The sequence below is a fragment of the Pelodiscus sinensis genome, chromosome 7 (assembly GCF_049634645.1).
Source record: "Pelodiscus sinensis isolate JC-2024 chromosome 7, ASM4963464v1, whole genome shotgun sequence".
Lineage (NCBI taxonomy): Eukaryota > Metazoa > Chordata > Testudines > Trionychidae > Pelodiscus > Pelodiscus sinensis.
In genome coordinates, this window is record NC_134717.1 from 17,289,060 (window position 1) to 17,315,408 (window position 26,349).

The 26,349-nt window shown below is 40.8% G+C and overlaps 1 protein-coding gene across 2 annotated transcripts in view; it reads right to left on the reverse strand.

Annotated features, from left to right (window-relative positions):
- Positions 1-2,330: 2,330 nt before the first annotated feature.
- The window catches only part of MAP3K19 (mitogen-activated protein kinase kinase kinase 19), a 30,413-nt gene continuing 6,394 nt past the window's right edge, over positions 2,331-26,349 (reverse strand). Inside the window, exons 2-7 of one of the 2 annotated variants that reach the window (XM_006117069.4) lie at positions 18,188-18,241; positions 13,767-13,958; positions 7,979-10,399; positions 6,312-6,461; positions 5,402-6,099; positions 2,331-2,466 (exon numbers count right to left, since the gene is read on the reverse strand). In XM_006117069.4, coding sequence (XP_006117131.2) covers positions 2,400-2,466; positions 5,402-6,099; positions 6,312-6,461; positions 7,979-10,384 — 3,321 coding nt within the window. In that variant the 5' untranslated portion in view covers positions 10,385-10,399; positions 13,767-13,958; positions 18,188-18,241 and the 3' untranslated portion in view covers positions 2,331-2,399. Of the gene's footprint in view, positions 2,467-5,401; positions 6,100-6,311; positions 6,462-7,978; positions 10,400-13,766; positions 14,014-18,187; positions 18,242-26,349 lie in introns of both variants that reach the window. The other variant, XM_014570460.3, reaches the window with a different exon arrangement.

Consider the following 26,349-nt stretch of genomic DNA (forward strand, 5'->3'; position numbering starts at 1 on the left):
TCTTTGAATAACAGAAGGTTTAAGCAGGTGCTAAAACACTTGCAGATGTCACCAGAGCATGTGGGATTTTATTTAAGCTTTTATTGGAAAATTTTCCAGGAGGATGTAGTGATTTTGTTGAAAAACCTAACCTTTCTCTTCTAATACATACTGCTTACTCCAGTGCACCCTTGTCCATTAGTATTTAATATAAATGGTACCTAATTATCATTTAATGTGAAATTAAAGATCATCTTTACTTTGCTGTCTTTTTGAAGACTTCCCTAATACAAAGAGGGAATTGTATATCATGGAAAATGTGCCATGTTAGGTCACAGTATAGGGTTCCACCTATCAGTTGTTAGGAGTGGACCACATCCATTATGATTGAATTGGCCTCATTTGCCCTGGTTCTCTGTGTGTCTGTGTCTGTCTGTCTTTTGCCCAAATAAATGTTTAGATTAAGATGCCATGGGATTCCTTGATTTAATCTTATTTAAAAAGCAACGAGTAGTCCTTTAGCACCTCAGAGACACAAAATATATATAGAGAGAGAGAAAATATCCTGAGCTTTTGGGAAGTGGGTTTTGCCATGAAATCTCAGGATACTTTATATTAAATAAATGTTAGTATCTAAGGTGCTATAGGACTAATTAAAGTTACAGAATAACACGGCTACTCTGAGATTTTTAATCTATACTTCCGAATTGTGCATGATAAAGTTTGCCAGCTCTTGAGATACTTGAGGTTTAGTGTCTCATTTGTAAGATTCAAGTGATGATGAGAATCTTGGCTTTCATGTATGCAGAGAAAATTGACAGAAGAATGCATTATAAAGGTTTAGAAATGAGCTATCAAAACTTATTACCTTGATGAGTGACTCTCAAGTTTGTTGAGGACCTAACTAATTATTTTTAAATGCTGCTGATTGGCATTAGTGCATAGAGGTGGTGAGACCAGATACCTAGTTTACTAAAGGTAAAATGTGTTTGTGTTCCTAAAGCCTATTTTCAAAAGGGATGTACACATTTAGGAGCCTAAATCTCTCCTAAGACTTACTGATATTCAGTGGGATTTTGGCTCCTTTGTGTTTAAGTCCCTTTTGAAACTGAGACTTAGCTCCTAAACCACTTATGATAAAATATTCAGAAGTGAGTAAATGTTAATGTTTAGAACCAGACACTTGTAGAATAAAATATACCTCTATTAGAGAAGTGAGACAACTGCAACGGTTGGCATTCTATAAATTTCAATTTGTACAAAAGACAGAAATTTTACTATTTTCAGCTCAGAATAACTTAATGACTCAATACCTCTTAGTAGTTACTTGTTCTCTCATATATTTGATTCCTGCTTTATTTTTCTGCTTTACACCCACAACATTACATCTTATACATTCAAAAAATCCCTAGTCTTGTTTTTAGGTGACCTAGATCCACATTCCAAAAATTTTTTTTTTAATCTGGCCAAAGACCATACATCAGTCCCAGTAAAGGATGGTCATCTTCTACAGCATGCAGGAATTTCTCTTTAATACTGTAATTGTAGTCACACTTCAGATCGTCCCCTTCAAGATTTTACCCATCAAACATACAGATTCAATGGTAATATAAACAAGTGACAATTTCAAAATGGCAAAGTCAGTTTACCAGTCCAAGGAGAAAAGAGGAATAAAGCCTCTTATGGCATTTGTATTCCGAGAGCGAACAGGAAATGTTAATTACTGAAGTTAACAGACTAGTACATATATAGAGCAGATATCTCTTGCCAATTAATTTTTGATAAATCACCAGCAGTAAAAGACTTCCAAATTATGTGTGTGCTGGAACTTGCTGTTCTGTATCCAAGTAATATTAAATGGACCCTTCTGAAAGCTGCTTTGTACTTGTAACTGTGTATTGTTCTGACCTGTATATAAAGTAAATTCTGATTTTTCCAAGTGATTTCCACAGTCACATTTAATGAACTGGTGAATTCTGTTTGGGAAATACACCTGAGCAGCATGTACAGAACTCTTTGATGCTTTTGGATAATATTAGCTATTTCACCACTTACATATTCACAGAAAAAATGGGAATCCCCCAGTTCCATTTTTATAAAATAGCTTCTTTTTAAGCCTCTTCAAGTTGAAAACAATGTCATGGCTTTTGTTTAAACATTTAATCTTTGCAGGAAAAAAAGTTGTTTACTGAATAAATGGCAATCTAAATTCCCCAGCCCTGATAAGCATGTCACAGGACAAATCAAACTAGTTAAATTATATTGCAGTCTCACAGGTGCTTTCCACTGTTTGGCTGACTGCTGAGATCTAGTAAATTACTATACTCCTATTTCAATTCAAATGCAAATTACCCTGTTGTACTGTTAGAAAGAGATATGAATGGAAAATGTATATTAGTTTGGCAGATGTTTTGAAAAGTTCATTGTCTTCCCTTCATGAAGGGATGCTGCAGCAATTGTAGAGCAGATGGACGCTCATGCTGATCCCTGCACAGTGGGGTTAAGGAATTAATAAAGAAAATAGTTACAAAACGTGCATGTTGTTTCACTGTTATATTATAAAATATAGATATCTTACATGGTTGCTTCTGCAGTATTTATTTTCTTAGAGTTCAGGAGTCAAGGCTTAGTGGAAAGTACAGACATTAATAGAATTCTTAAATAATTTCAGAGGGGTAACTGTTAGTTTGTAACTGACAAATCTTAAACAAATAGTCCTGCAGCACCTTTCTACGTTTTTTGTTAGTCTCTCAGGTGCTGCAGGACTATTTGTAGTTTCAGTTTTTTAAATCAAATAATTGCTTCCAGCCTTCTGATGTCATTGTCACTTTGATTTCTTCTAGTTAGTCACTCGCTTTCTTGTAAGCTGAGTATTCTAGTGGCAGTTGCATCAAAGCTATTTAAAGAATTATTTCTTGTTTGCTGACTCTTGCCGTGATCAAATCTGAATTGACTGCTTTTTACCCTGCTTCCTATTTTTGAGCACTCGGTATATGCTATTTTCAAACTTACCACTATGCTGTGGGTGACAAACTTGCTCTTTAGTTTTCCTGTAATAAATAAATAAATACTGAAGTCTGCAGAATCACTTGACTCCAGGAGCCAAGGTTTAGCAAAGAATGCCCCAAATGTCAAGAGTGATGAGACAGTCACAAGAATTGCAACATTGGAAACAGCACTTTCTAGGTGTCTCTCCTCTGTTTAGGCTTCTATGCATGTTTTATTTGCATTTTTTTCAAATAGAATAGAATAGCTTTTTGTATATGCATTTAATTTTTCCAGATTGTTTAAAGCTGCCCTTAACATTAATGAACACTATGAAATGTAATACCAAAACGCAGGTGAAACCAACTTTCCTGTTGGTAACTGTCCATTTTTCAGAGTAATATAGTAAGGTCCTGGGATGTGAATGGTTAGTCACCTCTTTTCCCCCCCCCCCCCCCCTCCCACCCTCCTGCCTCTATCAAGAAAGCCCTGACCTGGGCCTGTTGCTACAGTTCAAAGTGGAGGTGCCCTTATCAGCTAATGGAATAGTTGATGAAAACTGCATCAACTATTCAATTAGCCATTTACATTAACATCCCTGTAAGATACTTCCCCCCCCCCTCTAATTCTTATGCCATTGGATGAGAACAGTTTATAGCATAGCAGTGGTTGGTTCAGTGTTCTAGCAGAAAGTAAATTCTATGAGAGCTCCCTCGTATGATTGTCTTGTAAGTTGTTTGCCTTTGCTCTAGCCCTAAATCAGATCGTGGTAATGAGGGCATTTTAAGAAGGAGATATTCCTAAATGACCCTGGCATGCTCTAACTCAAATGAATAGCTTCAGGGGGTAGCCAAGTTAGTCTGTTAGAGTATGCTTACACTTGCACCCTACTTCGAACTAGGAATGCAAATGTAGGCATTCAAAATAGTCAATGAAGCGGGGATTTAAATATCCTACGCTTCATTAGTGTGATCTTGCTGGCATGTTACTCCGATCAACAGCTATTTCGAAAGTGAAAGTGCGCGCCAGGACATGTTAGTTAGAACCAAACCCTCATTTTTTGAGGAGTAACGTTAGTTCGAACCAAGGAGTTTGGTTCTAATTAACACATCCTGGCGCGCGCTTTCATTTTCGAAACAGCTGTTGATCAGAGTAACGCGCCTGCAAGATCATGCTAATGAAGCATGGGATCTTTAAATCCCTGCTTTATTCACTATTTTGAATGCCTACATTTGCATCCCTCGTTCGTACTAGGGTGCAAGTGCAGATATACTCATATAGACAAAAACAATGTGGTAGCACTTTATAGACTTAAGAAAACATGTAGATGGTATCCTGAGCTTTTGTAGGCACAGCTCACTTCTTCGAATGACTGGAGTTATGCATTTAGGATGTGTAGACCCAAAATAAATAGAGGGGAAAAGAAAGGGGTGAGAGAGAGGGAGCTAGAGGGAATCAGTAAGTATCTGAAGATTGGGTAGATAAAATGAAGCAGATTAGAATCAAAGTCAAATCCAAATAAATAGCAAGGCCAGGAGCACGGTTCCTGCCTGTGTAGCCGTGCACAAAAAAGTCTCTGCCTGCTCAGCTACTTTGCAGAGTTGTGCAGCAGCACTCATCTTCCTGCTGGCAGGTGTCTTCTCCAGGCCATGGCCAGCTGAGATGGCATGGGGCGTGGGGGGATTTGTGGGGCAGCCGTCCTGGACTTACCGTGTGGTGTGGGGAGGCCTGGGGCCAGCTTGGGGATGCCAGGGCAGCATGGCAGTGGAGCTGCTCAGGTGGCTGGAGCTGTGTCCAGGGATGCAAAGTGGCTTCCTGACTTCTCCCTGGGCTGGCTATCTCTTTTGCCCCCAATCCTCTGTCCCTTCTGTTCCCTGCATGTCACTGCCCCACCCCCAGCACTTCACTCCCTGCAAACCCTGGGCAGTGACAGAGAGGAGAAGCCTGGGCCAATCCCTGTCCTGCACACAGGCTGCCCAGGGAACTGTGCTCCCTGGAGGAGGGATGTCTCACCTTATCCCCAAGAGGTGGGGGGGGGGGAGGGGGCGCTATCTGGGACAGTTTCTTTGGGAGCAGTTCCAGTGGTAGGTGCCACAGTGGCACACATCCAAACAAGTGCATGTGACCTCATTGGGCGCATAAGACAAAACTCTGCTCATGAATTCTTAGAGGGAACACTGGCCAGGAGCTACGGGTGGGGGGAAAGACCCAACAAAATGAAGTTTAGAACTAAATGTCACTAAAAAACATTCAAGTTTGCTTCAAGCCTTTTTGGAATGCTCAGCAAAATGGTAACTTACAGAGACATGTTTCCTTATAGGAGATAACCCAAAGCCTCTGCTGATGATCAACAACATACAAGCAATTTGAGAAACTGCATCAAAGATCAAAGGTGGTTATTTCAAATTAATATTAAACTAATAAAAAACCTACTTACCTGGTTAAGCATACATGGACAAAGTCTACTGCTTTTCCTGAGAAATAGTCAGGTAAAGAAGGCATCAGTCCTCTGTGGGCTCCAATGTAAAACATAGCAGCTAGCCTATCCATGGAAGACAGAGGCGGTTTACCAGTTGCCATCTCAAATACAGTGCATCCAATGCTCCAGATGTCTGATTTTCTTCCATATCCAGATTCATTTATTACTTCTGGTGCCATCCAGTATGGAGTCCCATGCATAGACTTGAGCATTTCACTGTGTGTGCCACTCAGGCTTACCCATGCTAACCGCTTTGCACAGCCAAAGTCAATCAACTTTATAACACCATTTGGCATAAGCATAATATTATTGCCTTTGATATCTCTGTGTACCACACTGTTATTATGTAAATAGGCAACCCCATGCAGAATTTGTTTTGTATATTTACAAAAGACAATTTCGGACAATGGCCCAAAGCGACTAATAATACTGGAAATTGAGCCACCAGGGACAAACTCCATGAAAATGCTTACAATGTTATTTTTTAAACAGGTTCCTAAATAGGTTACAATGTTGATATGCTTTAGTGTTTTCAACAAGTCAACTTCCTCTTGCAGCTTTTGATACTCCTTCTCTGTACTGACTTTATCTGAGGTATCCAAAGCAACTTGTTTCACTGCTATTAATTGTCCTTGGCTTGTCAGACCACAATACACCTGCAATCAGACCAGAATTTGAAAAAATTAAATATGATTTAGAGACAGCCTTTTTAAAAAATAAATATCATTTTAGATGTACCATGGAAGCTGATCTAGAACTCATCTGTATAATCCAAAATATTGACATACACAGTAAATGGGATAATAGTTAACTATGTAGCTTGAGGGAAATAACACATATTTTTAAAAATATTCAGACTTTAACTTACAGTGCCATAGGCTCCTTTTCCAAGGATTTCACCTCTGGTCCATGTGATAGGATCCTTAACTTGAGTGATTTCTGGAAACACAGTAGGTTTATTGAAGCTTAGCAAGTCAGTTTCCCTCTTTGACACCAGAAAAGCATTACTGTAACTCTGCTAGAGAGGTGGTGGTCAGGGAGATGATGGGGCAGAGGAGAAAAAGATAAGGGCTTCATGTTAATATTATTCACGTTTTTAAATGATAATCTGAAATTACTCTTCTTTATATCATCACTTTAGGGTGGTCAAAAATCAAGGCTCCTTGATTATACTACACATAAAGCACTTTCAAGTAATGTGTAAGTATCGTACCTAGGTACTATTGACTGTCAATCAGAAAGAATGCAAAAGAATCCATCTAAGAAAGCTGGATAGCAAGGTATACCCTAGTCTGTCATCTAGTTTTCAAGTACCTACTTCTTACTAAGCTGAAGAATCAAACTGTGGCCTGATGCAGCTCACAAACCCTCCTCCCCCTTGTCACCCCCCTTTCTCTGCCTACCAGACTGGGGCGGGGGGTTGGGGGAGAGGAGGAAGCTCAGGACCTCTGCCTTGCAGTGGAGTGAGAGGGTAGGGGCTCTGGTCCAGCAGGGTGTGGCTGCCAGTGCTTGAGGCTTCAGCAGGCATGGAGCTGAAGCCCAGAACCCTGGCTCCTAGCAGGTGTACGCTCAGACTTCTGGAGGTTATGGTATGTGGTTTGGAGGGCCATTAAGTGTGGCCGTCCCTGGGCTAGATATACATTTAAATAAATCTCAGCCCTGGAAATGGCTTCCTCTAGAACAATTGTTCTGAAATAAGTTGAGGAAAATTTGGATGGGGGGCATTTTAAAATGAAAGAAGTGTCCCTATCTACCCATAGATGCTTATGAGGAGGGAAAGATTTGTAAAAGAGGTGTGTGTTCTCTTTTGTGTTACAGTAGCACCTGCAAATTAGTACCCCTTATGTTAGGCAATACACCAATGCACAGTGAAAAATAGTCCCTGTCCTGAAATTACAAAGGTGTTGGAGGGAAGAAATGGGTGAAATGACTAACACAAGAGCACACACAGCAGGTTTTTGCTAAGCTAGAGAACTGTTGATTCCTGCCTCAGTGTCCTATCAGCTAAGCTCTGCTGCCTCCATGATAGAGCACTTTTGTTTTATTTTTCCCAATGTAAACTCTTTCCAAACTTTTATAGTAAGCTAAGAGTTATGGTCATTTCTACGGCAACCATCTCATGGCTAATATTGATCCAAAGATAAGGTTGCCCTCTATGTTAGAGCTCCAATGCTTTGGCCTGGGCACAAAGAAATCTGTCGGTCTATTCTTGTGGCTTGTCCCTTCCCTTTACCATTTTTCTCCAGTTTATCACTGCTCATTATATTAGCCTTGCTCATCTTAGTTTCTCCATAATTATTCCTTTCATCCTGGAACAAAGTAACTGCTGGCCAGGCTTATTAGTCACTTCTTGTGGTCTTTGTAATGGGCAAGCCTGTCTACACATCAGATGACAATAAAATTGACACAAAAATTTTGGATGCGTTCAGGTTGCCATCTGTTTGAGTGTAATGAGGACTCACCTGTTTTTCCATGCTGGTGGTTTTGCTACATCTTGAGGAAACAAATAGGTAGCTATGGGAAATATGTTTTTACCTGTTCCTCTGCACTTGCCGCCACTTTGCCATCCACATTCACGCTGTCTTCTTCTTCTCTAGCAAATACATTTTGTATTTCAGAACCTGTATTCTCTGTGGGGATTATGGAAGAGGTGGTATCTTTTTCATCAAGTGCTAGTAGCTCTGCCGCCAGGCAACAAAGCAACTCATCAGTCAGTTTTTCGTTATCTGCACAGTCCAGAATGTTTTGATAAGTCTGGAAAACTGGGCCTGCAGCATTTAAATGCTGAGTTGATGCATTTTCGGACATGTGTCCCCAGCTCTGATCTAGTGTTCTTGGAGAAGACGTAGAGTCTGCTCTGTCTGGAAAAGACAATGCAAACAGTGCTTCATATTTCTCTATAGACTTATGTAAGGTCTGGTTTGCTTCCAGATTGATGGAGTTATTCATATCCTTTCTTCCTTGGACTCCACACTTGTTATTCTGATCCGTCTTTATCAAAGTACTCATTAAAGCAACACATTCTGCATGATCTGTATCAACCAGATGAAAACTGTGGGCATTGATTGCAAATATCTGATTGTTAGCCACATCTCTATTATCTGAAGATAGCTCCAAAGGGACTTCTTTAATAGTTGATAGGTTTGAATTCGGAATGATTTTATTTTGTTTAGTGAATTGTGAAAATTCCTCCAAACCCAGAAACTGCTGATCTTCACCTTCATTAAACAATGGTGTGCTTCTTGAAGTCTTTATGTGCCAATCAGAAGCAGAAATGATTAAAACATCATGCAGCTCTGTGTTGCTATCTTTTAACACAGAACTTCTCTTTTTTGGTGTTAAGCCTACTTGTTTCTTTTTAATGTCAGTCATGTTCTTGGGTTTAGAATGTGTTCTTTTCTGGGTGCTTCTTACTCTGCTGCTGTCTTTCTCATTAGTACAGGTAGATTTACGTTTATTAACAGTGTATCTCTCAAGTGGAGCAGAACAAACTTCCCTGTAAAATCTGTTCTCATGTTGACCAAATTCACGCACTTGGGAATATACAGGAGTTCCAAACATTTCATAAATCCCTGGGCCTTTGTCATCTGAATTTATTTCCTTAAACATGTCACTATATTTCAGATTCAAGTAGTCTGAGGCAGACTGTGTTTGTGGAACAGAGTGTGGAGTAACGTGTTTCTTTAGGCTGCTTGAACTTTCGCAGATATAAGGAAATGCTGGGTTTTTAGATTTCTGAGCACTCTGAACAACATAGCAGTTCTTCATCTGAAGTCTTTTTTTCTGATGCTTTGAAGAAGCCTCACATTCCACATGAGACATTTCCCCAGAAGGGAAAATCTGGTTCTTGATGCTGGTTTTGTGTGTCTTACATTTGGTGGAACTCTCATCAGAAACAATGAAATCTTGAGGTATTTTTCTACTCATTTTAGGTTTAAAAGCAGTTTTATTTTTACTAGTTTTTATCTTATTATCATTTTCTTTCTGAGCTAGTATGTTGAAGCTGTGACTCACATTAGGAGGCCTACTGGGACATTTGGCAATCTGTGGTGCTCTAGGTGGCACGTGTTCAGATAATGGGACAAGAGGCCATGGTTTATTGATTTTTGTTTCAGTTACTTCTGAAATAGCTATTTTTTCAGTTTTTCCAAAGGCTACGGGACAAATACTGGTTTCTACTTTTCCAGCAGAAAAGTGAGGCATTATTTTAGCTACAGATTTCTCTTCCAGCATATGATATGATTCTACTACATTTTTGCAACTTGAATCTAAATCATGATTTTCAAGCACAGCATTCACAGTGTCAGTATCTGCACACCAAGTATAAGCTGGGATCATCCCTGAAACATCAGCTTCCTTTAGATAAGTCTTAATGACACTTTTTGCTGCTAAATCTCTCTCGCAGTAGTTTCCAACTCTTTCCTTGTCAGTATTGCTTGATGCAAGACACTGAACTGCAAATATCTCACAGTTCTCCTTGGTGTTTGTCATTTCACTTGAGCTTAAGTAAGCATAACTTTCATCAAGAATATTGGCTCTGTTCACGATATCTGAATTTTCATAGGTTATTGAAAGCTGATATTTTTCAAAGTCCACCTGTTTACTTTTAATACCTACATCAGCTTCATTGCATTTTATTTTTACTTCACTTTGTTCTTTCAAGTCTCCGGAGCATTTGCAATAGCTATCCATTCTGAACGAGTCCAGGTTTTCCATTGAAGTGGAGCTTTCAGAAGCACTAGTAGGAGCTTGGTCTCGTGATGTTTTAGCCTGCCTTTGCTGTGGGTTGGCTGACTGAGGCTGATAAAGTGTGGTATATGGTTTTATAGGTATAGGTACAAAATTCATAATACTTAAAATATTGTTGCTATCAGTATTTGCACTGGCTTTATTGTCCTCTAAAGGAGTCAGTCGAACTGCTCTTGTAGGTTGAAATGTCATTGGTACCAGACAAAACTGCAAGTTCCAGAACAAAACTATTAGTAATTTGCTTTGTATTTTGGAGATCAAATACAAAATTCTGAGGCAATAACCAATGGTTTTAAGCAAGTAAGTATGCCCAACTGTATTCTTTGGCAATTTTCAGTATTTTACTCAACTTCAGTTTCAACATCAACACAGAAAATACAAAGTTGGTTGATGGATTGCCACTGAACTCACTTGAATATAAGTAATTTTACCAGGTGTCCCATATTCAGTATAGGGAAATATAATCAACTATCAATGTATTTAGAACTAGAAAAAAATGGAATTAGATTATATGAGGCAAATGTCACTACAGCTAAAAAAAATAAAAATAAACCCTGATACACATGCTTATAAAAATCATCAAAAGATATTAACTCTTAACTATGTCTTTGATGTATGATTTCTGTTTGTTTGCTGTACAAATACAAAGGGTAGTCAGTAGTTTGATATCCCAGAATTTATGTCACTCGCTGTGCACTTTCTCAATGAGAAAACAAGCCTTTCACTTAAATGTATGTCATTATTATGGTTCTAAGAATGTACTGAAACTCATGAATTTTCAAGTAATACTAATAGTCACCATGCCACAGAATATAAATCTATTTATTTTAACCATTAAAAAATTGTGACATTCTGCCATTGTAATTTTAGTTTTTATCCATGCAGAAAATTCTTTCCAGACCTTCAACAGATGTGTTGTTATAATCTCAAACAGCTGAAATAGTGCAGCTCATGTACATGTCCAGTCTTACCTCACCAATTTCCATAAACCATACTATACTGACACATGGCGTAATTGTCAGAATGGTAAATATGTAAGAAATTGTCCGAGCTTTGCCTACTCCAGCACTTCCACAAGTTCGGCAGAGGGATATTAAAAAAAAAATCCCTTCTGTAGACAAGGCCTGCTTAGATTAAGCATTTTTTAAACCTGTCACACCATAGTGTAGCCTCATTTATAATGAGCGATCAATTTATCTACACAGTGTGTAAAAAAAAGTTTGTTTTTCCCTGCAGGTGGAACTACCCTATATCTAATATTCTGGAGCGCTAGGAGAACTATGTGAGTATACAGCAGGGCTACTCAACTCATGGCCCACAACCTGTTCATTTGTGGCCCACGGTGCAGTTTGGGTTTATGCCGGGCTCAACATGTGGCCCACAAGTGGGATCCTTTGAACATGGCCTCCACTGGGAACATGCTCCACAATGGCAAGGCATCTCCCAGATGCGGTAAGCATTGAAAGCTGCAAGTGGATGGACTGGCTGGAACAGATGGGTACAGAGTGACAGCATTTCTAGCCCCCAGGGATGAGGTGCCGGGAGCGCCAAGGCATTGTGGGAAGTGCTGGTTGCTTAGCCCTGTGGGCAGAGCCTGAGAGGTGCTGACTGGCTCACACTGGACATGTTTGGGTCCAGCGCCGCGGCTTAAGGCTTAATCTTTGTATTCATGCGCATCAGTGTGAAAAAAGCTATTTGTGTATATTTGCATGTATATGCGACCACACTTATGTTGCAGCCCTCGGCATGTGCTGTGAGTATCATCAGGGCTTCCAAAGTTGGGTAAGTCTGTTATACAGTATTCCTATTTGGACTATGCATATCAATATCATGAAGAGGATTTGGCCCAAAGCATATTTCAGAGTGTTAATGGTTTTGCATATGGAGAGGAAAAAATGGGCTCAAAGACTATGCTGTTTGTTTTTATGCAAATAAATGAATAAATATCCCAATTCCACAGAAACAATTAGTGGTCATTTGCATGCACTGTGTTTATTTGTATGTCTATATCCAACATGATCTGGAAATTTGCAGTAATTTCAAAGTAGTGCTGGTGTCTGTCTCATTGGAGCAAGCCATGACCTGAGTGTGCTGAAGTTCTGTAATTCAGAATTTTGGCAGGCTCTTTCTTCTTTTAACCCAATGGTCACCAACCAGTAGATTGGAAGCTACAGGTAGATCTTGGAGCCTCTGACGGGTGATCCTGATTGGTTTGGCCAAGAGGCCATCAAGTCCTGGCATTTCAGCTGCCCTTCCACCGTAGTGCTGTGTACCTCCTTCCCTTTGCCTTGGAGCTGCCTCCCCTCGCTCCCGGGAGCTTCCTGCTTGCTGTGCAGGGCAAGGCAGGGGAGGGAGAAGAGGGGCGCTGATGTCAAGGTGCCCCCTCTCCCACCCTGTATCCCATCTCCACTGAGCAGGGCGGGGGGGCACAACAGGACTGGGTAGGGAGTTAGCCGTCTGCTTTTGGGAGTGGTGCAGGGTCAAGGCAGGGGTGAGCAAGGCAAGGGGTTGGGAGGTATGGAGATTCTGGGTAGAGGGTGAGGATGCAGGAATCAGGGCAAGGAGCTGGGAGGTGTGGGGTTCAGGGAAGGAGGTGGAGGTGCAGGACTCAGGGCAGGGGTGGGAGCTCTGAGAAGGGGTGGGGTGCAGGATTCAGGACTCAGGACAGGAGGCTGGGAGATTGGGTGGCTTACTGGGGCCACCAGAGGGAGGCAGGGCTGCTCTGCCCAGCTCTAGCTGGCAGCTCCTCCCCAAGGTGGCTGCTGGTCAGTGAGGCTCTCCCTTCTATCTGATGCTGCGGCTGAGGGCCAGGGGGAATGATTTGGCCTTAGGCTTTGAAGTACAAGGATCACTTACTCTGGCCAGTAAGATGGGAGAGCTCTGTTGCAGCTGCCCCCCTTGGCCACTTTGCAGTATAATGGTCCCTCACGCTCACTGCCCCCCTGTGGTCATTATGGAGCATAACTATCCCTGCTCTCAGATCCCTCCCTTTCCATGTTATAGAAATCATCTCCCATTGTCTTGGCACAACCAAATCCTGACCTTGCTTTAAGTTAGGATAAAAGGAAGCTACATACCAAATTTGATGGTCCTAGCTCTTAACGTTTAGGACAAGTTCTTGAACAAACCGACTCACAGACGGATGGAAAGACAGACAGGTGCACATTTCTAAAATATATAATAGATGTTGTGGCTAAACTGAACAATTAGAATTGGAAATGTAAGGGGAAAAAAAGATTGAAATCATGACCCCTTTTGATTTCACACATAGATTGACCACAATGACTAACCATAAAAAAGAGAGACATAATTATCGCGTCTCTTTTTTATGTTTGTCTGTAATTGCTCCTGTTTGTTTTTCATTCACAGGTATTCACAAAAAGACAAAGGGATGGTGGTTTGACTAACGTTCACTGAACACAAAGAAGATGGCAAGCAAACTGAAAGAAGCCCAAAAATTAATTTGAAAACAAAAGGCTAATTTTGAGACTTAGCCACTTAACTGTGTCCTGTTTGCATAGTCTACATTTATAGAAACAAATAACTTTACAGTAAACGTAATAACTTAACTTACTTTGCTGACTCTAGACTTTTATTTTTTGAAGGGCATCTAATCCCATAAGGGACTTTGAAATGTTATTCTCTAAGCAAGATCCCTGCTCCAGCAAACTGAAGTCAAAATTGAAGTAGGCGTCCTATATTTTCCTCTTTCTTCAAGAAAAAAGGCAATGAAACATTCTGATGCATCTTGAATTCTGTCTTTCATCTAGAAAAGATGCAGATTGTTCATTGGCCAAAGTCTGGGCACTGATGTTACCTGGCTAAAAGGCAAAATCAAAGTTATTGTTCATATTTCAAACTATTTAGAACAGGGTCTTTGTTTTCATGGCACTATACTAAGAACTTCACACAAAACCTCTTCATTTGCAGTTTCCCCAGTAAAGTATTTCTGCATCTCTATGGAGAAATGCAGTAAGTACATTGTCTAGCCATTCATTTTCATTTTCATCCAAGTATTCAGATTCTTCAGAGAGAGCTCAAAATTTCATTCCATCAACATGTATCTCACTACACATACTCCTTTTCTTTGATTATTTAACATCAGACGTGGACTTCAATCACCCTAACATCTGCTTGAAGAGCAAGACAGCTGCACACAGACAATCCAGGACGTTTTTGGAGTGTTGAGGACAACTTCCTGGTGCGAGTGCTAGAGAAACCAACAAGAGGTCATACTCTTCTTAACCTGCTGCTCACAAATAGGTGAGAATTTGTAGGGGAAGCTAAAGTAAGTGGCAGCCTGGGCAACAGTGACCATGAAATGGTTGAGTTCAGCATTCTGACAAAAGGAAAAAAAGGAGAGCAGCAGAATATGGATGTCAGAATAGCAGACTTTGACTTCCTAAGGGAACTGATAGGCAGAAGGCTATTATGAGAGAGAAAGAAGTCAAGGAGAGCTGACTGTATTTTAAAGAAGCCTTATTAAGGGTGCAGGAACACACCATTTCAAGGTGCAGAAGGAACAGTAAATACATTGGGCGAACTGCTTGCTTAACAGAGAATTCTCAGAAAACATAAACACACACACAGACAAGCTTACAAGAAGTGGAAACTTTGACAGATGACTAAGGAGGAATATTAAAGCGTTGCTTGAGCATGCAGGGTTGTAATCATAGAGGCCAAAGCACAACAGGAGTTGCAGCTAACAAGGGATGTTAAGTATAACAAGAGGATTTTCTACAGGTGTGTTAGTAACAAGAAGAGGGGCCAGGGAAAGTGTGGGGTTGTTATTGAATGAAGAAGGCAACCTAGTGACAGAGGATATGGAAAAAGCTGAAGTACTCAGTACTTTTTTTGCCTCAGTCTTCACAGACAAGGTCAACTCCCAGACTGGGCAGCACAATATGAGAAGGAGGTGAGCAGCTCTCAGTAGTGAAAGGGCAGGTTAAGGACTATTTAGAAAAGTGAACATGCACAAGTCCATGGGACCGGATCCAAAGCATCCAGCGGGCCTGAGACAGTTGGTTGATATGACAGAAGAGTCATTGGCTGTTACCTTTGAAAACTCATGGTGATTATGGGAGGTCCCAGGAGAAAGGCAAATGTAGTGCCCATCTGTAATGGATGGGAGGGGTACTACCCTTTTGTAGACCATCCCAATATTCAGTAACTAAAAGGTTAAACCCAGAACAGTGGGTATCCAGGAAGTATTGGCAGGGAAGATAATGGGAAGAGAGAGAATTTTTTTAAATAGGTTTTGCCTGCTTTAGTCTCCTTTGTGTGTGAGTTCAGTGCAGGAGCTGAGGAAAGAGATGGACTATACCAGGAATAAAAGGCATGAATTTTTCAGCGATATCTAAGCTCATGGAAAGACTGACCCCTAGAACAAAGAATATGTAAGTAAACAGATAATATTTAGTTAGACACAATAAGGTTATTTACTTTGTTTTTTAGGTTGGTTAAACTCCTCTGTGCTAAACCCCCCTGTACATGATAACTGAAACTGAATCCCAGGGATGCAATTTTCTGTGCTTTAATCTTTTTTTTAGATGCTCTGTAATACTTAGCAGCCAAATATTCTTTACCAAGTATGTCATGTTTATTTTTTTTAATAAAAATCACCTTTTTAAAGACTATGATCTGATTCCTGTGTCCTACAAAGCAGGAGGTTCTGTGTGCATATTCCTTGAGAAAGAAGGTCCTCTATTAAGAAATTACAGTTTGTTTTCAAGCTCTCTCCTGAGGGAGGTTTAAAGAGCTTGGGGTTACCTTACAGGAAGAAGTTTCAAAGTACATCTTCTTGGCTTCTCAGAGGTTTTTGAATTTGGGTGGTGGCAGTGTACCAACCAAGGTCAGGGAATCTATGACCTTGGTGAGTTTTTTAAACAGAAGCTTTTAGTGACAGGGTATTTTACGGTCCCTTGCAGGCCCCCACCTTCTGCACTTGAACATCATCTTTAAAAAAAAGGAAGAAGGTGGATCCAGGGAACTACAGATCCATCAGCATCACCCTAGTTTCTGGAAAAATCATGGAGCAGGTCCTTAAGGAATCCATTTTGAAACACTTGAAAGAGAGGAAGGTGATCAGGAATAGTCAACATGGATTCATCAAGGGCAAGTCATGCCTCATCAATACTCTCTCACAGTATTCTTGCCAGCAAGTTAAAGAAGTATGGCTTTGAGTGGACTATAAAATAGACAGAAATCTGGCTAGATCGTTAGGCACAATGGGGAATGATTAATGTCAATTTCTCAATGTCTAGTTGGCAGCTGATATAAAGCAAATTGCACCGGGGATTGGTCCTGGGGCTACTTTCGTTCAACATCTTCATTAATGATCTGGATGATGGGATGAATTGCACTCTCAGCAAGTTTGTGGATGACTAAACTGGGGGGAGTGGTAAATATGCTGGTGTGTAGGGTCCAGAGAGACCTAGACAAATTGAAGGATTGGGGCAAAAGAAATCTGATGATATTCAACAAGGGGAAATGCATAGTCCTGCACGTAGGATGGAAAACTATTGGGCTGTGTTTACACCACAAGGTTTTTGCGCAAAAACTGGCGAAGGGTACACACCTCAAGGGCGTTTTTGCACAAGAAAATCAACAGAACAGAGGGCTTTTGCCAGTAGAGTTATTCCTCTCCGCACGAGGAATAACTCCTTTTTGCACTACAGCTCTCATGCGAAAAGGCAGGTGTGGACGCTCCGCAGTGGTTTTTGGACAAGAAACCCTATCGGAAAAAGCACAAATGCTCTGATGGCCATTCTATGAATGGCCATCAGAGCTTTCTTGTGCAAGAGTGTCCATGAAATGTGGACGCTCTCAGTAGTGCACTGAGCTTTGAGGTCTGGCTGTGCTTTTGTGCAAGAACACTTCTGCAAAAGGCTTCTTGTGCAAAAACCCTGCAGTGTAGACAAAGCCTTGGTGTTTAGTTGTGTATATGCTGCCTCTTGAGGTGTTTTAGCAGATTTTATGTTCCTTCTTTGGAGTCCTTTATTTTATATATAGTATCTTGAGGCCTCAGACCCATTGTGCTAGATACTGGACATATACATAACAAAAAGACAGTTGCTACCCTGAAGAGCTTCCACCTTATAACTGAAGGGTAGTTTTACAAGATAAAGATAGTGGTAAGATTCTGTTTTGGTCCAACGATTAGGTGGTTGATGGATATTGTGAATAAGCAATTTGCAAAATTCAAGACTACAAAAAAAGGTATGTCATCTTTCTGTTATGTGCATATGACAATTATGTGGCCATCTAGACCTTTTAGTAATGGTTGGCTGTGGTGCCACTTTGGCTATTAGTAGACATTCATGGACAAGCACATAGATGCTATGGACAAGCAGCCCTGGGAGTAAGAAACCATATAGCCCAGGATGTACAAGCAAGGCATTATCCATTTGAATTCTGCCCTCATGTCTTCCATTTGCTGTCTCTAGCACACTTTTCCATGAACCCATTTATGAAAACATGGAACAGTCTGATAAAAGTCAAAGGAAAATCAGTGCCTTACAGAGTGCACCATATTCTAAAGAATTACCACACAGAATAGCTATTGCATGGACCAGAAAGAAGCTGCTGTCATCTCATTCCTGAAGAGTGAGAAATGCAAAATTATAAAAATGAAACCAACTGAATTTAAATCTAGAAAAACATGCCTCTTTCATCCAAAAGTCACATTTTGATTAATGGCATGATAATTGCACGTTTTCAATTGCACAGAAGGTTGAAATAAAAAGATGGTCATAAGAAATCAAATCATTTGTCTTTCTAGTGAAGTGTCTTGCCTCCAGCAATGACTGATATTTGATGCTTCAGAAAGATGCAGAAAGCCCATTACAACACACATAGTTGTACAATAATGTACCTGTCACTGAGTGAAAGGAACCCTTTTCTTCCTCACAGACTATTAGCTAGTTCTTGCTTTTCTTTCATTTCTGTTTATTTGATTATAACATAAGTACTAATATTGCAAAGAAGATTACTTACTTGTTACTACAGTTTTGCATGACTGATTCATTTCTTTCAATGTTGAATCTGCATCTTAAAAAAATCACAAGAATTTCACAACTTTCAATATACATATGTACTGTAATGATAATATGAAATATAGTTCAGTGACCAATAATCAAAAACTCTTATTTATTTCTCTTTTTAAAAGTGACATTGTATAGTTGTACACAAATTAGGACCTTATGTTTAATAAAATCATTATGAATTAATCATTAATAGCATTGTGTTTTGTGTGTGTGTGTGTGTGTGTGTGTGTGTGTGTGTGTGTATATATATATATATATATATATATATATATATATAAAATCAACTAAGGATTTAAAATACTATTCTGCTTGAATTGGCTATTTAAACTTTCATAAATTGAAAATATATATTAAATTCAGAATTTTAATATGACATACCACAAAAGAAAACTCAATACATTTCTCTTTTTAGCCAACAAATCTTTTTTACAGCAATTAAATATCTGAAATAATGTATATTTCATAAAGTTAATGTAGACAGCCTCAAAATAACTATAACTGATTATAATTATCAGTAATTGCAGTACTAACAAAAAGCAAAAACATTTTTACTTCTAAATTTTAGATGTAGAAATCAATCATTTATATTTTGTCATTTCTGGATCAAAAACCAGCCAACTTCAAAACTCTTGCCCACATTTTAACAAAACATATAAGGATATAAATGAGTTTCCATGTAACTTAATATCTCACTGATGCTGAAAAATAAATTGGAATTCTGCACAAGGTCTTGGGAACAAAGCACCCTCTCCTAAATTCTAGAACCAATATTCCATGGAGAATGGAAACCCCAATGTATGACTTCTTGAATGAAGCTCTTAAAAAGTCAATATTGTTTTACTGTTTTTTTCACCTCTGGTCCAGAAATAAAAGGTTTAAATCTGTTCAAGATGTGCAGTTCATATCCGTTGCTGACAATTCAGTACAGTTGTAGGAGGAATCCTGTTATCTTTCTGATGAAATAGTTACATTTTTGTCTACTGCTGTCTTTCCAGGTGCATGTTACAGAGATAGAAATTTTCTAAACAATATAACACTTGTACCAATACTGTCTCTTGGCAAAGTAGATTCTAAGTCCAAAACTTTGTGTGAGCTCATGCTGAATACACAATATCTAATATACTTACTGCATCATCATTTACAGCTTAATCCAAAGACTATTGACATCAAAAGGAGTCTTTCCTTTGAATCAGGCTTTTAATTCATTAACTTTATAAAGCAGTTTGGATACTTTGAATAGGAAGGGATCTACAATAAGACCAATTTCTTTTTAAACATAAGTTCAAAGCTTTGTTGAGCATGTTTCACAACAGATAAGTTAATAAACACTCAAGATGAAATCCTGGCTTCACTGAAAAAAATGGTAAAACGCCCATTGATTTCAGTAACAGTAGGATTTCACCCTCCATCTACTTTATCATATATTCATGATTTAATGATGTTTTATAAGCAGTGCTAGCTTGTAAGATTCCCGCTTTCGAGGATACATTCATGGATATAAATTCTCTGTCTATCATGCTAATTCTTTACAAAATTGTAATTGTTCAAAAGTAACTAGTTATTATATAAGTTATTTGATCTCTGACTTCGGCATTCTGTGCCAGCCATCTGTCTGAACACAGTATGCCTGGTAGTTATTAACCAAGACACAGATGCGATATTCTGCCAGTCTGTTCACATGCTAACAGTAAACTTTTGGTTTTTGGTGAAGGTTTGGACAGTGCATTCTATTAGTTCACATATAGTATATTTATAAGAGTGATCGTTTTCTGTCTGCATTATCACGGAGAGCCAAAACAAATGCATTTCTATAGTTTGTTCTAGACTAAAAAGAAAACAACTTAATATTAAAAAGTGTATTCGCACTTGTAGAATGCTGATGCTGTCTGAAATCTACCTTTTATTGCCGTATTGCCAGGGCTGGAGCCAGGTCATGGTGTTTGCTGCTCCTGGGGCCAGGGCCATGGTGCAGCCGCAGGAGCAGCCACACCGCGGCCCCAGCTCCAGCCTCAGCACACGGGGCAGCTGTCTGCCATGCAGCCCCACTCCAGGAGCAGCCAGGCAACCAACATGCAGCTCTTGCCCCAGATTCAGCCCTGCTCCAGGGCTGGAGCTCCAGCCAGGGTGAGCTGCATGTTGGCGGCCCAGCTGCTCCTGGGGCAGGCAGAGTGACAGGCATCTTGCTCCATGTGCCAGAGCTGGAGCTGTGGTGCGGCTGCTCCCGTGGCAGCCTGGCCAACCAGGTCCCAGTTGGGGCCCAGCCAACATCTGGCCACAGCATCCTGTCCCTGGCCCCGATCCTGGGGCAGGCCCGCAGTTTGACCCCCTTCTGTCCACAGGAAGGGCTGGCGGTGACATTCTGTCCTGCTGCGCCTCAGGTAGGAAGGGAGGCCATGATCTCGCAGTGGTGATCCTGGACTGGTCTATTGTCCAGCCACTTCTGCCCGGCTGTACCAGCCCAGCCCTGGCCAGGTAAGGAAATCCAGTCCCAGGGCCCTCCCACATACTCTAGTTCCCACCCTCAACCCTCAGCTCCCTGCCCCACCTCCTGCACCTCCCACATGCCCCAGCCCCCTGCCCTGAGCAACCTCATGCACACCAACCCTGACTCCTGCACTCCCACATCCATAAACTGCACCCCCAGCAGCACCAGAAGTCCCATTAAATAAAGTCTGTGAGAAAAATGTTTCATTTATGCTAATATTAATCATCATGTCAATTATCAATAATATTATGTTGTATATTTTCAGTCATGCAAATGGGAATTTTTATACTGGCTCTTTGTTGACCAATTTTTCTGAATTTGGATGTAGTTTGGCTCTTTGGTTTTAAAAGGTTGCTGACCCCTGGTGTAGACTCGGTCATTTGACATTGTTTTCAATGTCAGAATTGGAGCAGAATTGGATATTACATTTAAAAATCTATTCCAAAGCCCATGGATGTCAGAATTTTTCCATTGGCTTTAGTGGGTTTTGGATCAGGTCCTAAGTGAATTTTTTGCTTATGAAAGTGAGAGACTACTAGCACTAATATATAAGCTGGACCAGTGGATCCCCCTAGGGGTCTGTGATTGTACTGTAGGGGGTCCACGGAAAGTTGAGGAAAGGAAAGGAAAAGTAAGGATCAGGCCAATTGTGGGATGGGACTTTCCATCGGATGACTCTCGCCCAGGGCTCGCTGTTTGCAACCAGCTGCACACACCTTGCCTCCCACCTTCGGGATGGGATCTTGATACGCCAGGAGTCACCATCCATCCTCCCGCCACCAGCTGCGCTGCCATTCACGCTCCAGCCCTCTCCCTCTTCTCAATTCTGCGGTGGGCCCGATCCTTACTTTTCTTTTCCTTTTCTTTTTTTTTCTCCCCTAGGGTTCTGTGCTTGGCCAAGGGTGGAGTGCCAGGGTAGCAGCTGCCTTTGGCCACAAGAACCCCCTCACCATATCCTCCATGTATGGGCAGGGGATGGAGGGGGTGGGACCTGAAGAAGCAGTGTGGCTCAAGGGACATGCTGGCCGCCACTGCCTACCGCTCCCCTTGCGGGGGGGGGGGGGGGGGGTGAGGAGGGTCCGTAAAAATTTTAACAGATTGAAAAGGTATCTATATGCTCGAAAAGGTTGGGAACCACTGAGCTAGACATTATGCAAATTTCTTCCGACTGCTCTAACAATGCATCTTAGTAATGATTTACAGCATATAGCTGCTATACCAGTTCTGATACCTAAGTGGGGAGAGATTGGTTGTTGTATGGTGGCTGATGAAGTGAGCAAACACTAGCCAACATAACATCAATTTTTTTTCAGTCATGATTTGAGTTCTGGTCCTCAGAAGGTGTTTGTGCACTCCTTTTCCTAAAAGCAGTGTAGTGATAACAAATAAATTGTCCTTAATGTGTTTAGGTCTCCAATCTCTTACTGGGTAATACCTGGAGAACCAAAACTTACAACTTGATGACATGGAGGCATCCTTGTCCCAATGAGGTCAATAGTAAAACTGTCACTGACTTCAATAGACCTATGATTTCTTGATAAAATGTATGTGACTGCAACATATGGGAGCAGCAAAACTTTGGTATGACCCTCCAACCACATCATAATTATACGTGCTTCACCCACACTTAAACTCTGGAAGGTTTGCAACGGAGAAAATGTATTTTAAAAAGAAAAATGTGTTTATTGTTTTGTATTTCTAAAGAACCTCTTCGATTATCTGGGTACTATGGGTTGGATCCTGCTCCCATTCAAGTCCATGAAAAAATTCTCATTGGTTTTAGGTATGCAGGATCAGGTCCTATTAGAATAAAAAGGTGCTATTGCTAAATAGGCCTATTTATTTCTTTGCTTATTATTTAGAATTAGATTATTCAAAGGTTGCATAATGAAGAGAATCAACTTTTTAGCTGCAGAAAGCTCACATCCTTTCTTTGAGTCTTTATAAACTCCAGTGAGTAGATAGTTCTTAGTAAACTTTAATTATTCATTATTGACAGGACATGTAATGCTATTATTAAAATTGCCTGACACTTCTCATTACAAATATATCTGTGATGCCTGTAGCAATGAGTGTTCAAACTCAGGTAAACAGATTCAGACTTGTGGGTCTCATGCTACCATGCTAAAAATAGCTGCGTACCCAGCACTTTTAGGTTGATGACTGGGCTGGAGATTGGGCTCTGCAGCCCTCTTCCCTCCCTCAGCCCCAGAGCCCAACTCCAGCCCAAACTGAAGTGTCTAAAACAGCTATTTTTAGTGCTGTACTGTGAGCCCAAGTGTGACTACCCTAGCTTGGAGGCTAGTTGCACAGTCTGTAAATATACCTGTCATTGCAGAGCCTTTGGCCATTATCTTTGAAAACTCAGGGAGATCAGGAGAAGTTCTGGATCATTCGAAAAAGACAAATGTAGTGCCCATCTTTAAAAAAGGGAAAGGGAAGAAGGACAATCTAGAGAACTACAGACCAGTCAGCTTTACCTCAATCCCTGGAAAAATCATGGAGGGGATCCTCAAGGAATCCATTTTGAAGCACTTGGAAAAGGGGTAAGTGATCAGGAATAGTCAACATGGATTCACCAAGGGCAAGTCATGCCTGACCAATCCAATTAGCTTCTATGATTAGGTAACTGGCTCTATGGACAAGGGGAAGTCAGTGGATGTGATGATATTCATTGACTTTAGCAAAGCTTTTGATATGGTCTCCCACAATATTCTTGCCAGGAAGTTAAGGAAGTATGGATTGGATAAATGGACTGTAAGGTAGATAAAAAGCTGGCTAGATTGTCAGGGCCAACGGGTAATGATCAATGTCTTGATGTCTGGTTGGCAGTCGGTTTCAAGCAGAGTGCCCCAAGGGTCAGTTCTAGGGTCGGTTTTGTTCAACATCTTCATTAATGACCTGGATGAGGGGATGAATTACACCCTCAGCAAGTTTGCGGATGACATTAAGGTAGGGGGAGAGGTAGACACATTGGAGGACAGGGATAAGGTCCAGAGTGACCTAGACAAATTGGAGGATTGGGCCAAAAAAAATCTGACGAGGTTCAACAAGGAGAAGTGTAGAGTCCTTCACTTGGGACAGAAGAATCCCAAGCATTGTTACAGGTTGGGGACAGACTGGCTAAGTAGTAATTCATCAGAAAAGGACCTGGCGATTACAGTGGATGAGAAGCTGGATATGAGTCAACAGCGTGCCCTTGTAGCCAGGGGTGGCCCGTGAGCCTAGGCAAGGTAGGCAGCTACCTAGGGCGCTGCTGGCCCGGGCGCCTGATGATGACGTCATGAGGCACCAGGGCGCCCTGTGATGACGTCACGGCCATTGATGGCTGTGCAGGCAGGGGAGCCACAATTGGTGCCCTGCTTAGGGCACCAGCTGCGGCAGCCAGCCTCGGGCCACTTCTGCTTGTAGCCAAGTAAGCTAATGGCATATTAGGTGCATTAGGAGGAGCATTGCCAGCAGATCTAGATAAGTTATTATTCCCCTTTATTTGGCACTGGTGAGGCCACATCTGGAGTATTGTGTCCAGTTCTGGGCCCCCCACTACAGAAAGGATGTTGATGCATTGGAGAGAGTCCAGTGGAGGGCAACCAAAATGATTAGGGGGTTGGAGCGCATGACCTATGGATTTGATAGCAGCTTTCAACTTCCTGAAGGGAGGTTCCAAACAGGATGGAGAGAGGCTAGTGTCAGTGACGGATGGCAGAACAAGGCGCAATGGTCTCAAGTTACAGTGGGGGAGGACTAGCTTGGATATTAGGAAAATCTATTTCACTACGAGGATGGTAAAGTACTGGAATGGGTTATGTAGGGAGGTGGTGGAATCTCCATCCCTAGAGGTGTTTAAGTCCTGGCTTGACAAAACCCTGGCTGGGATGATTTAGTTGGGATTGGTCCTGGTTTGGGAAGAGGGCTGGACTCGATGACCTCCTGAGGTCTCTTCCAGCCCTAAGAGTCTATCATTCTATAATACTCTGTTTACAGTTACTTATAACTTGTCAAATATTAACTGTGAGAGCTGAAATTCTACAGGCTGTCTGCTTCATGCTAAAATTGTCTGGAAATTTTCAGGAAAAAAAGCAGCCATTTCCAAAATGTATAGGCTAGGGAAAATATGTTGTTTTGCTCATTTTAAAAAAAAATCTGTCAATGTTTTTGCAACTCCCATGCTTGGGAGCTTGAGCTTAGAATTTTGTGTCAGGGATGTGCCTTTAGCTAAATCGTAAGAACATAAGATTGGCCATACTTGGTCCGACCAAAGATCCATCTAGCCCAGTATCCTGTCTTCCAACAGTGGCCAATGTCAGATGTTCCAGAGGGAGTGAACAGAACAGGTAATCATCACGTGATCCCTCTCCTGTCATCCATTTCCAGCTTTGGATAAACAGAGGCTAAGGGCACCATTCCTACCCATCCTGGCTAATAGTCATTGACAGACCTAACCTCAATGAATTTATCTAGTTCTTTTTTTAATCCTGTTGAAGTCCTGGTCTTCACAACATCCTCTGGCGAGGAGTTCCACAGGTTAACGGTGTACAGAGTGAAGGAAAACTTCATTTTGTTTGTTTTAAACCTGCTATGTATTAATTTCATTTGGTGACCCCTAGTTTTTATATTGTGGGAATAAATAACTTTTCTTTATTCACTTTTTCCACACCAGTCATGACTTTATAGACCTCTTGCATATCCCCCCTTAGTCTGCTCTTTTCTAAGATGAAAAGTCCCAGTCTTTTTAATCTCTCTTCATATGGGATCCGTTCCAAACCCCTAATCATTTTTGTTGCCATTTTTCTGGCCATTTTGTTGCCAATGAGATGAGGCTACCAGATCTGTACAGAGTATTCAAGATGTGGGCGTACCATTGTTTTATATAGAGGCAATAAGATACTCTCTGTTTGATTCGCTATCCTTTTTTTAATGATTCCTAACATTCTTTTGGCTTTTTTGGCTGCTGCTTCACATTCAATGGATGTGAACTATCTATAGTGATTCCAAGATCTCTCTCTTGAGTAGTTTTAAGTAAATTAATCCCCATCATATTGTATGTATGGTTGAGATTATTTTTTCTAATGTGCATTACTTTATATTTATCAACATTAAATTTCATTTGCCTTTTTTTTGCCCAATCACTTAGTTTGGTGAGATCTTTTTGGTCTTAACTATCTTGAGCAGTTTAGTATCATCTGCAAATGTTGCCATCTCACTGTTACCGCTTTCTCCATATTATTCATAAATAGGTTAAACAGGATTGGTCTCAGTACAGAACCTTGGGGGACACTACTAGTTAACTTTCTCCTTTCTGAAAACTGACCATTGATTCCTACCTGTTGTTTCCTGTTTTTTAACCAGTTATTAATCCATGAGAGGACTGTCCCTCTTATCCCATAACAACTTACTTTACTTAAGAGCCTTTGGTGAGGGACCTTGTCCAAGGCTTTCTGGAAATCTAAGTACATTATATCCATCCAATCCCCCTTGTACGCATATCTGTTGACCCCCCCCCTCAAAGAAACCACCCAAATTTGGCTAAATTATAAAGTGTTGGAAAATCACAAGTTGTACGTGCTCAGGAGTGATTTGTTAGTGTTTAACAGATAACATTTCCAAAGATTCTGTGCACTGAACTT